Source organism: Candoia aspera, chromosome 3 (assembly GCF_035149785.1).
Source record: "Candoia aspera isolate rCanAsp1 chromosome 3, rCanAsp1.hap2, whole genome shotgun sequence".
NCBI classification, from domain to species: Eukaryota; Metazoa; Chordata; class Lepidosauria; order Squamata; family Boidae; genus Candoia; species Candoia aspera.
Window position 1 is genome coordinate 100,845,406 of NC_086155.1, and position 13,097 is coordinate 100,858,502.

General features: G+C 38.6%; 1 protein-coding gene across 1 annotated transcript in view; it reads right to left on the reverse strand.

The window, feature by feature from the left end:
• HMCN1 (hemicentin 1) overlaps positions 1–13,097 on the reverse strand; it is a 269,695-nt gene that overhangs the window by 106,121 nt on the left and 150,477 nt on the right. Inside the window, exons 35-43 of the mRNA XM_063298423.1 lie at positions 12,820–12,974; positions 12,041–12,164; positions 10,716–10,817; positions 9,533–9,709; positions 7,670–7,821; positions 6,371–6,494; positions 5,409–5,584; positions 3,777–3,873; positions 598–720 (exon numbers count right to left, since the gene is read on the reverse strand). Of these exons, the coding sequence (XP_063154493.1) occupies positions 598–720; positions 3,777–3,873; positions 5,409–5,584; positions 6,371–6,494; positions 7,670–7,821; positions 9,533–9,709; positions 10,716–10,817; positions 12,041–12,164; positions 12,820–12,974 (1,230 nt within the window). The remainder of the gene's footprint in view (positions 1–597; positions 721–3,776; positions 3,874–5,408; positions 5,585–6,370; positions 6,495–7,669; positions 7,822–9,532; positions 9,710–10,715; positions 10,818–12,040; positions 12,165–12,819; positions 12,975–13,097) is intronic.

Consider the following 13,097-nt stretch of genomic DNA (forward strand, 5'->3'; position numbering starts at 1 on the left):
TAAAAGATGCAGCTGCTTTAATGAATCAGAAAAATCATTAATTTGCACTAATGTGCATAAAGCATCTTTTCCAAATGCTTTTAATAATCTTACAAGACAGTATGTGACCCCTAACTTCTGTAACCTGGAATTTTCCAGATGTGTTGGGACTGTTAATCCCAGAATGACTAGCTGAAATGCAAGTTGGAAGTCCACACAGGTAAGGAAACACTGACATTCTGGCTGACTCAAATAAGAGATAAGAAGGAAGGAAAATAATAAATGGGAACACAAAGCAGCCTTGCGTAATTGTGGTTAAAGATCTATATCACATCAATAGACTCTTCATCTATGCACTTCAATCCCCTGCCTCAGTCAGCTTAAATCAAAAAGAATCCAGAGTATTTGAAACCCTTTCTACTGAAACAAAGTTTTAGAATCAAATGTTGAAATCTGCACTAGCTACTGCAGATAACCCCAACAATATTGATGTCTAAAAATCTAGCAGAAAGGTTATTTTAGTTTCCTATTTAGTTCAGAAACTAAATAAGCAGGCCCAACAGAACTAAAAGAACTAATTATGTTTGTGATTAGCCCTCACAAAGTACAATTGCTTACCATCCTTTCTCCAGCCAAGAGCAGGTGGTGGAATTCCACTGGACTCACACATCATACTGATGAGATTCCCTTCAATTACAGTCAGCTGAGTTACTGTATCTGAACTGTGAATACTTGGTGGCACTAGAGAAGACAAATATCAGAAACAAACAATCACCTCTAGCTAATATAAACAATAAAGAAATTAAATGTATTAATACCAGCATAGAAAGAAGAAAATGTAAGCAAAATTCTCAACACAAATCTTCCTTTCAGGCATTAATATTCTCCTCTTAGGTCAAACAAGAAGTGCAAATACATTTATTAGTTTATTTAAAATATTTCAATGGCATGCAAATTAGGAGTTTTAAACACCACGGAGATCCCTAAGCTTTAGCACTGGCAGCAGTTAGATTTTATACTGCATGATATTATCTCCAACTGTTATTTCATTTTTTTTTATTGAATTAACAAGTTCACTAGAGTTTCCAAGAACAAAGCCTTTACTATTGCTGAATATTTCCAGATTTTGGAACACTAGGTACTCTGAGGAGCACAGATACTAAATCAGATAGACAGCTTTCTTAAATTTAGGCCCCGAAAGCTGTCCAACATTGCTTCTGATTCCACAGCCAAGCAATGAATCTATTTCTGAACAGTCATCCACAGATGATTTTCACAGGCAAATCAACAGTGGCCACAAAAGGCTTTTAAGAAGCTTAGTATTCCAAAAGGGTCAAACTGTAACATTACAGAAGGAAAATTTTCCTAAAATGGGTTCATTTAAACCAGAGACAAGGGACATTACACTGGAGCCCAAGCTGATTTATTGACAGTGCTGGAGTCAAGGGCAGGCCTCAAGAGGGATGGGGTTATGGTCTCTCTTTATAGACATACCCAAATTAGAGCAGTGTTTCTCAACCTTGGTAACTTTAAGATGTGTGGACTTCAACTCCCAGAATTCCTCGCATGGGGAATTGGCTGGGGAATGGCTGGCTGGGGATTTCTGGGTGTTGAAGTCCACACATCTTAAAGTTGCCAAGGTTGAGAAACACTGAATTAGAGTATACATGGGATTAGACATACGGCCAGGTATTTGATTGGATATAACATATCATGTGCTCTGTGTGGTCAGTGAGGCCATTAGGGTGTAACGATGAGGGCAAGACTATAAAGACAATGGGTTTTGAAAGAACTAAGAGGCAATATTTCATGAGAGCTCACCTCCTAGAATCTATTCCCAGTTTATCAGCATTTCTTCAGCCTTCTAAATGTTTTTATGTCTGCATTGACAGGTTTAGTTCCTCTAAGAATGTGCTTTTGTGAAAGGGGTAGTTGCCTAATTTGACACCATATACCTGAGCCAGTGCTTTGTTTTCCCTGGGAGGATGTATTTGGGTTAGGGGCTTTTAACTTGACCCTCAAAATTCTCTTTCAGCTGCATGTCTAGGAAAAATATTCATAGAGCAGAGTCCCCCTAAACTAAGGCAGTCAATCAATCAAACAAACAAATAAGGCGAGCAGAAGTATTATGCAGGAAGAGATAGTGGAGATCAGCCCCAGAAAGGATAGCAATGGCAACAGTAAAGCAAAACAGACAATTCTCCTTGGATTATCATACAAATACTGAAATAGATTTTCAAGAGCTGAAATTCAATGAAAGGGGACTTAAGTCATTCCAGGTAATTGAGTCTAAATTCACATTTGGGCCCACCATGTATTTTGCTCTTGCAGATCCTTCTGCATTCTATGTTTCATTCAGGAAATGCCCACTGGTAAGTCACCCCCCCCCCCAAGATGCATACACATATCAAAAGGGAAACTGTCAAAGGGAAACTTTTATCATGCTGGCCTGATACTCTGGCAAACAGCTCTTCTACCAAGCTGCATTAATGTGCTTGACTCAAGCCCATATTGACAGTATACAATAATTTGTGCTGCCCTCATTACCAAGTTGTATTCTGCTTCGGCAATGAGGTCAGTGACAGATTTAATGTAGGACAACATAGAGAAAGTACTTGGTAGAATCCTTTGGTGCTACCAACCAGCAGGAGAAACAACAAAGTGAGATTTGATAGATGGCTAGACTGTAATTGTTTAGCTACTTTTTAAATACAATAGCACTCTTCCAGAAAAGCAGTAAACCTATGTTTCAAAGTAGGCCCCAAAAGTGCCTTGCAGCTACCCTATGGAAAGTGCGATCTCCCACTGGGCACACTTTCCCAAGGCCATTCTGTTCTTGGCAGTGGAAGAGTCTGGCTCCCCACTGGCTTCTTCTGCTACCCCTCCAGGTTCTGGCTGCTGGTACAGTACTGAATTTGCCAGAGCTGGGAAGAGCAACAAAAGAAGCAAGATAGATGGCTCTTTTGCTGTCAGTTCTTTGAACCCATGGATAATTCTATGGGATAGGCAAACTGGTGGATACAGATGAAGAACTGGAGTCTTCTACTGCCAAAAACAGAATGGTCCTAGGAAACTGTGCCCAGGGACCAGAGGGGAGAGGATATACTTAAAGCATCTAAAGCAGCCAACAGACACATCCCAACTCCTGAATACATCATCACCACCATCACCAACAAAACATGAAGATTCAGTACATGGCAAGCCTTGTGTCAGAAGAAGATGGAAAATACTACTTTAAAACCTGCTCAGGTAAATATTTATTTAAGTTCCCTCCACAGTGAGCAATGGTTGAGGCAAAGACAGCAATATAAGGACAGGACCTAGAAAAATGATTATCAGGGCATCTTCCTGCTGTGGTTAGGGGAACATGAGGATGAACCCAAACCTTAATCATTTGAGAACTCAGTGCTACACAGAAGGTGAAAGCAGATGTTAACTACTAGGGGTCAACATCTTTTCAAAAGATGAATCACTTCACTCTTCAGCCAGTTGCAGTTTGTGTTCTTATTGGGAAGAGCTGCCTGGCATTTAGTGCTAGTTTTCTAACAGATTTACCCAGACCCAATCTAGTGCGAACTTCACTGGAAATTTTTCGTACTTCTAGCAATGCATCTTAGAGATGAGTTTGACTGGAGAATGTTGGGGGTTTGAAGCTACCAAGGAATCCATTGGAAAAGCAGATCATTCTGAAATGCAACACATTCAGGGCCATCTCTTCCCTAATATGCACCCAAATTTTCTAGGAGTACCCTTGTCATTGATACTTCAGTCTTATTCTTGATGGTTGCAAACCTTACCCCATACATTGACATTGTAGTTTTTTTCCACTTTCCCAGCAATGTTTGTCGCTTCACAAGTATAGCGTCCAGTGTCTTGCACTTGTGCTTGTTCAATCTAGCAAGAAACAAATCAACAAATTTATTTTTGGCAATAATTTAGGTACTCATCACTGTGCATTATTATTTATCCACCCAATACATCGTTTTGATTTCTGTAAAGGAAGTAATTGTCTGAGTGGGAGAGATTTATTTAAAGTCTCATTTTTTTACCTTACAAAATATAAGTCATTCTCTTTAATACCCACTGCCTTAGCACAGGGATGGGAACAATTTTTTGGTATTGGGACTGTATCTGGAAGAGCTGATGGGTAGAAGTGGACATGGTCACAACACATGTGTGAGTGGGATGAAGTTTTTAGGAAGGGTTTGAAATGGGTTCTTTTTTAACTGTGATATGTCTGTTTGGGGGTTTATACTATAATCCTCATGTTTCTCACCTTAAAATAATAAGAAACAATGTTCAACAATCCTGGACAGATGGCCTCCAAAAACCAGAGAAGGTGACTCAGGGCCTGTAGGTTGACCATTACTGCTTTAGCAGGACTGATGATGGCTGAACAGCTAGGCAAAAATTCTTCTGACTAGATTTGCCAACAAATTTTGTCTAAATGGATTGAGGTGACAGATAAATCTCAGGAAGGAAATAAAGGAAGAAAAGTGGGAGCTGGTGAAATGTCATTGTTAAGAGATTGATCTATGATTTGTGAAGTCTGTGGTAGGAATCTCCCCTCTGCCACAAACATGCTAGGTGGCCATAGGCAAATAATTCTTTTTATGCACCCATAGCATATGGCTAGTGTTTGGTAGGCCCATGTTACCATGACTATAGGAAAGATAGTATAAGAATTATTGTATGACATAGCCTTCCAGGCAGCAGCTCCAATCTGAATAAAGTGAGTTGATACTTCTCCCTCCTAAATTACAATGGCTTTATAAATCCCTTAGTTTGAGTAACCTATTTTACGTAGCAGCCACAGAGGTCAGTCCCTTACTTTGCTTCTTGGTCTGCCTGCTTACAGCCTAACAATGAATATTCTGGCCCATTAGATTTCTATTCACTTGGGCCAAAACTGTACTCCCAGTTGCAGCTTTCCTGCAAGGCACAGCAGTTAAAACTTGGAAAGTTACACCAGCACTCTTACATCTTTTAGGAAACAAGTGCAAAATGAACTTCTCCACCCCCATATTTCTTCTTATTTTCTTGGGGAAGAACAAACACTAGCCAGATTTTGTTCCTGCTAACATTTGTCCCTCATCAAAATTTGTTCCCAGCAAGATCCATGCCCAAATTCTTTTTAATCCCTAATCATTGGTGCTGATTGCCCACAGTATAAATCTTAACTATCCAGCAATGTTCAAGCAGGAGTCATCTGCCAATGTTGGATATACTTTTGGATAAGTAACTCGGATGCTATTGGGAGAACACATCAAAAGCAACACAGCTTTTCCTTCCTCCATCAGCTTTATCAAGAAAGATGTTGTTTCAACACCTTTCAAAAATGGAAGGGAATAACCCTTAAACTATTAGTGTCAAGAATCCTAAACATGAACAAGACTCACAGAGGAAATCTGAGGCATTCTAATATTTACCTTCAATACACTCCCACCTTCAGTAATGGTGAGGCCCAGCTTCTTCTGCAACAGCTGACCATCCTTCAGCCACTGAAGCGTGGGTGGAGGGATAGCATTGCTTTGGCAGCGGAGTTCCAAATGTTCCCCCATGACCACAGAGACATTCTGTTCCTCTCCCATAATATTAGGTGGAACTGAATGAACAAATACTTTAATAATCAGTTTCATCTCTTTTTACCAATGAATCCTTGCACTTTCTCTGAAGTAGTCACTGTCTGACATCAACAAGGAGTTTCAAATTTCAGGTGTTTTGCATACCACTACTTACAACCATGTATGCATTAACAGAACACTGCAGCCAGTTCCAGTTCTCTAAGTTATCTACCTATGCCCGTGTTTACAAATCTTTACTCTTCATGCATTGTAGTTGTAGTTTCATAGTTTTTAAAAAAACAAAATAGGCATGTACTATAAAAATAGATCTAAAACAGCTTTACTAAAATGTCTCAAGACAATACATGAATCATCACCATTTAAGCAAACATCTAAACACTTTCTGCTCTTACTTTTCAAGTGCAACTTTTCAGTAACCGAAGAAAAATGATTAACATCTAAATTAACATCTAGTTGTCCCAAAGGAAGCACAGTATTCATTTGAATATGACTTTCTATGACAGGGTATGTCAGATTCCTACAAACCTATGAAACTCATCCTATTATCCCTATCAAAATAAACATAGGATATCACTTCCAGATAGTACTCCGGGAAGATCATTCTGTAATCTGTGGTATGGTAAAAATGCCATGGGTCATATCAGAAATCTCTAACCAAGCCACAACTTTGGACTATCAAGGTGTGTTAGGGTAACAATTCTGCAAAATTCTAAGGCAGCATGTTGGGAAAGGCTACTCTAATCCCTCAAGATATTAATCAAGAATGCTTATGCAGTTCTTGGCATAAACATTATTTATATTCTTACCATAAACTCTGAGATCAATTTCCCTTTGTTTTTCTCCTGCTGCATTTACTGCAACACATGTGTACCTTCCTGTATCACTGATCTGAGCACTTGTCAGTGCCAGGATGCGACCTCCAGAAAGAATCTAAAAAGAAGGTAGAATTGTTTAAAAATGGCACATTAGGTGAATCAGACAGTGTAATAGAGTATTAAGTTTCATTATTGACATAATACAACCATCCAGAAATTTCTAACATTACTTTCACTGCTTATTTTTTTTTCTTGTTTCTGCCCTATTCCCTTCTTTCTGTAACATCTTGCCTAGTGAATAATTCTAGAGAATTCTAATTTTTATTCTAGCAATAATTCTAATGCTCGTTTTTTTATTGGCCCTAATCAAAGTACTCTCCAACTATGGATTTTGGATTTTTATTCATGGATTAACACAGATAGGATTGCTTTAATTTTTCCCTATAGGTGAATTTGAAATATTGATTAATGAATATAATTTATTATCCAGAAGTTAAACAGACAGGTTCCATGCCTGATGACTGCTGTAGGGCTCTTTTGAACATAGAGAAGCTCTTTCTCTAAATTGTGGGTAAATATCTTCCATCATAATAGCATGTCCAATTGCAAGCCCAGCTGTTGTCTGATGAAGGTCGGAATCCTTTTCCCAACCACTCTTAGGAGCCACCATCCTTTTCCCCTTGCTGTATAGCAGAAATTCTACTCCACACCCCTGAAAGTTGGGGCAGCAGAGGCTACTGTGGCAATGAGCTAGCCATCAGGGAGGGGGATGGATCCCTCTGGCTTCCACAGCCTTTGGCAAGGGAAGTGGGAAGGAAGAATGAAGGAGGTAAGTGGAAGGAAGTTTAAATAAATTATTCACTAGCACATATGAGAATCAGAGCTGAAGAACTCCAGGGACGTAATATTTGCTCAGATTGGAGGCTGCCAAAACTTTGTCCCAGGTGAGGGAGTTATGAGCATTCTCCAAGTATGCTTCCACAAAGGAGAAAGACTGTGTTATTTAATTATTATTCAAATACTTTTCTATACCAGTTGTAAATCTGAAATGGTTTAAGTCCTTTATAACCAATGACTTTTATTGTACTTTAATCTAAAACTAAAATGGTAGCATAGATTAAATTCCTATTCTCTCCCTATTATCTTCCAGGGAATGTTAACTTCAAGGCACCAAATGAAAGCACAGGTAGATACTTCCAAGGAATGGGGGGGGGAAGCATCCTGAGTACCAAAGAGTCCAGCTCACAGATTCCATCAAACAAAGCTGCTTTAATGGGGCTAGGAAATTACCTGGAGTCCATTTGAAACACTAGAAACAGGGCTGCCATCCTTCAGCCAGGTCAGAATGGGAGCAGGGATTCCACGAGCTTCACACTCCAACCTTGCTGGATTATTAAGTACAACAGTTACCATTTCATTATTTCCTGAAATGGAGGGCTGAACTAGAAAAAAAGAAAAAGAGAGAGAAAAATTGCTTGAGCAGATGTACAGTTCTGATCTACAGTTTTGCAAATGAAAAGGCCTACCAAGACAGATGGACCTTTGGATCTTTGCAGCCCCTTTCTGTGCAAGCCAAGAGGATCTTTTGACACCATTCAAAAATGGACCTGATAGTTTTTTAAATTTTAGAGTGAAGGAATAGAGGGGTGGCTTCTCCCCATCATTCTACTTTTCCCATTGTAAAACTAATTCAATTTGCTACAGAAGTGGTGGGAGTATTCCTAAAGTTGTCTACAGCCACGTTGCCACTATGAAAGGATACTACAGAGCAACACAGCATCCTTCCAGGGAATTTTACTTTACTGCCCCCACCACACACACACACACAGACAGACTTTTTCTTTTTCTGGCTGAAAAACAGTAGATAACAGCCTTAACATTTCTCACCAATTAATGTGTGAGTAATTAATTGCTTTGGGCCCTCGCTTGGGGCACTGTAATAGTATGTGGGAATGATCTTGGGAGTCAGGGGGAAGAGACATAGCCAGGGCAATGGTCAGATAAAAGGTAGCTTAGCCCACAGAAGGAATGTGGGCATGGTAAACATCTCAGAAGGGACCTTCCCTAGTTGCTTGGGATATAAAGGTGACAGGGGAGAGATGTACTTTCAGACTTGCAAGATTCTGTTAATGTGCCCTTACAGTAAAGTAGAGCTAGTACTCCGGGGGTGCTTCTTGTCTGGACTACTTTGCAAGGCTGACAGGGAACTAACAGTTCTCAGGGAAATGAACTATTCCAGATTATTATTGGTTATTATTCTTTTAAAAGTAACTGCACAGAATTTCTGTTCAATCCAGCGCAAGAGTGTAGATCTTCCAAGCCAGCAGGCCAAATATTAGCAATGGGCTTACAAGGTTTGCCTTCAAAGAGACACAGGAACCTATGCAAAGAGTTAAGGAATTTTAATAGTTCCCAACTCCTGGACAGGTATTTGTTTCTTGTAGGGAGGTAATGACTTTCCACATCAATGCCATTCTAGTGCTAGCACTGATAAATATGTTTGTACTATAAAGCAATAAAGATAAGAGGAAAGAAAGGAGTTTTGATAATAAGAGCAACAAAGTTGAATAATGTAACCAAGAGAAGCCAGTTTATAAAACTCCATCCCAATCTTATACAGAGGAATCAGCTTTAGCAACAAAACCAAGAGGTAGAACTTAAATTTAACAGTCCTTTTCTTGCGCATGAGCAAAAGGTTTGGTTTGCTCAAGTCTCTATTGACAAGCCGTAGTCAGTCAGAGGACCAGATTTTAAGAAAATGGTGGAAATCTAAAAGAGTTATGGTTTAGATTTCCATCATTTTCTTTAAATCTGGCCCTGTGAGTGGGTCTGAAATTATTGTAGGCTATGTGATTTCCACAATAGCAGCAATTAAATACTTGTATTACTTTGCTGAAATAGAGACAGTGAGATCTGTTTTCCAGACCTAACTGCATGGCAGTCCCATCAAGCAAGCAAACACTTCAAAATTAATGCCTTCCCATTTTGAATTATGCAAATACTGCAAACCAACCTCTATCCTTTTCTCAAATCTGCATGTAAAAATGACTTTAACAAGTCCCTACGTGCACGCAATAAATTTGAAATGTGCAGGTGAAAGGCAGAGACATTTTTTCTACCCAAACTGCCTTTCTTATGAGAAGCAGTATTTACCATGGACCTGAAGACTGTAGAATAATTCAGCTACTCCTGCTGCATTTGCCACCGCACATTTATAAATCCCAGTGTCAGAGATCTGGACTGCATCTATTTGGGCAACTTGCCCTCTGTTCAAGAAAGTTATGCCAGCAGTATTGGTCAGAGGAAGATTGTCTTTGTACCATGTGATAACTGAAAAGCAAAATAAGAGATATTGGTACTAAGCTATGTAAGAAATTATTGGAAGGAAAAATTCAAGTTATTTTTTATTCAGATACTACTTACATTGTTTACAGATGTCCAGATATGGTACAGAATTTTGTAGTTTAGAGCAGAAGAGATATTAGGAAAAGTGAGGAATGAAAAGGTATTCCCTCCTTATTCTACTTATTCAATCATCTGGGCAAGATGGTGCATTTTTTGCATGATCTTGTGGTACCATCTCAGTGCAGGGCCTTCTTCCTGGCCAGAGTAAATGCTTTTCCTTCCAAGGTACACTTCGGAAGGTACAAACGCATTCCCAGCCGTGAGAGGCTCCGTCTCTGTGGCAGTCTGGATACAATTCATCACATCGTTTTTGACTGCCACTTATTTGTGTCCCTTCGGCATGAATTACTCTCAAAACCTTTACAGGGTAAATACCCATTAAACACTGTAAATACTGCATCATCTTGCCAATATCTACTGAGTGATGCTGTATCTGAAACCACCAGAATTTTTGCCAAATTCCTAGAGGAATTTACCATTTCCATGGTAAAAGGAAATATAATCAAATTTTTCAATGAGTATGGCTCTTTCTTTGTTACTCTCATGATACGTTAATGCCTTTTGTATTTTATTGCTTTTATAATGCTAATAAAGGTTTGACTGATTGATTGATTGATTGATTGATTGATATATGGATTTTTAAAATTATGGTTAAACCCATAGGTTTCCCTAGAATTAACACGCTAGATTCCAAACAAATCCAGCACTTTTACTTTACAAGAAAAACATGCATATTCACAACAGTTCAATTAAGCACCATCAGAGGCTGCACTGCAACAAATTACAAACTTAAGATCATTTGCAAGAAAGAGATGAGCTATTTTATATATTTAGAGTTCAGTGAAAGTACAATACATGGAAAATTGCTGCAGGTTTCCTCCCCTGACCTATTTTCACTGTGAGAGGAGATAGAATTGCTGAGTATATATACCTGGCAAAGGATTTCCAGACACTTTGCACTCTAGTTGTATTGGATTGTTCACAATTACTGTCTCATTTCTCATCATCCCTGCATCCTTCAGACTGGGTGGCTCTGAAAAAGAGGAGAAAATTATGGTCTTTTTTGTTTAGACATATAATACTTAGGCTTTCTCTGTACTTAGTTCACAAGTTTCCAAAATAGGTATATGTCCATATGTACAATCTACAGTAAACGATTAATTTGACTCAAAGAATAGCCTAGACATGACCTAGAGATTGAGAATGTGTTTCTAATCATAGAGTAGCCATAATAACACAGTGGTTTCCCCTTTCTTCTCTGAGATCTTTCTAAAATAGCAGTGCCTTATATCTCACAATGGCTGGTTTTGTACTTCAGGATCAGAGCATCTCTGATGGATAACAAAGCTCATCCTGGCCTAGTCATTTAAGAATTACTGCACTGAGAGACAAGGTTCTTGTCAAGATTTGCTCAAGTCTAAACTAAAAAAGATATCCTAAGTAGCTATAGAGCTAACTAAGGCTTAGTTAGTTGACAAATGTTTAAAAGTAAAATTATCTTCTACTTAAGGTAAGCACATTCTACTTCAGTGGATTAACCGATACCAGCTGACTTACAGAAATACTATCAATACTAAAGCATCAAAGGCTATATGCTAACCAGTTTATTTACACATTATACTTTTAATCATAAGACCTTGATCAATCAATATACTGATTCTTTCCCTCCTTCAGATTATAAAAGTCTTCTGATAGCCATCTTTTCCTAGAAGGTTCTTATACCAGGTCTCTCAAGCTCTTGCATGAAAATCTCAAGATAGATTTCAAGAAAAGACTCAAACCATTCCTCTTCAGCCACACTTTTTAACTGGAATTAGTCTTAATAGCAATTTTAACTTTTTAAATATCAGATTTTACCATAAGGGTGTATAAATGTGTAATATACATGTGTTTGTTTGTGTGTGTGTGTGTGTGTGTGTATAGGCAGTAAGATAGTATAGTATTTAAATTATATAGATTAAAAATAAAGGTAATACATCTCAACATTTTATTGACTTGGGTTTGAATCACTAAAAATCTTATGAGCTTTAGTGCACTTGAGACATTTCAAGGCATTTTTTTATTATTATTCTTGGCTGGGGGAAGACCCCAGGCCATCAGACAAGTTATGCTATGGCATCCAGTGCCTGAAAAAGCTACCAGCTCTTGATACTTACAGAATAAAGAATAAAACTGAGCAGGAAATTGGGCACATAGCATGATGGATGTAACTAGCAATCAACAGGCTATGTTGAACTGCCAATGAGAAGCCATTACCATATACATGCAGATGAATGAATTGCTGGGCTTCCCCAGCTGCATTTGTTGCTATACAGGTATATCTGCCAGCATCTTCTTTTAAGGCCTTGGCAATCTGAAGAACACGCCCTGAAGATTCCAGCTGCTCCAGAAAAAAGCAAAACAAAAAGAAATGGCAAGACTTCTTTGGAATAATGAATGAACCAATGAGATTTCTAACAGAATATATGCAAAACCTATAAACACTGGTACCTTCTTTCAAACTATAAGGACATTCATAGTGGTTACAGTGGTTGGAAATACAAATCCAGCAGCACTGACTGTTCAGCATTTCATGACCTACTGTAGATAGAGAATTAAGGATTTACTCTCTGTACCCTCTTTGTCTATTACTCTGCCTGCTCTTTGTCTAAACGACTGCTAATCTGAAGTCACTTCCTTCATAGGTATGCATGCACATGCTCTTGGACTCTCTTCCTGCAAGGATGTCCTCAATCAATCGATCAGGTGGGGCCAAAGGCTTGCTGGAATAAAACAGATTCACAACTGATTTTTAGAATTCAGTGGGAGTTGCACATACCAGTCAGGAGGAAAAAAAAGTTTGTCATAACCAACTGGCACTTGGCCACAAAGTATTCTGAAAGGCTGTTTTTTCAGAAGAAGGACAGGGGGCAAAATCTACTTCAGAAGAGTTTTGATCATGTCAAATCAGTATCTGCTCAAAAGATAAATACTGGCAAATCTTTTCCTTTTCAGTAGTATTTAAAACAACAAATGACATCAATCTTCTTACTTACTCCAATGTTTTCTCTAGCAGTGTTTACAGGCTGACTATCTTTTAGCCATGTGATAGTAGGGATTGGTATGCCATTAGCAATGCACTGCAGGGTTACTGGCTTGTGCATCACCACAAATCTTTCAGAAGGTCCACTCATTTTGATTGTTGGAAAGACTGCAAAAAAAAAAAATCAGTACAGAATTTTATGCAGAAGCTAGTCAAATACCTTATACAATATCTTTTACTTCTCTGAATGTGTTCCTATTAATCATCCAGCTGTTGCAGAAACCAGTGAAA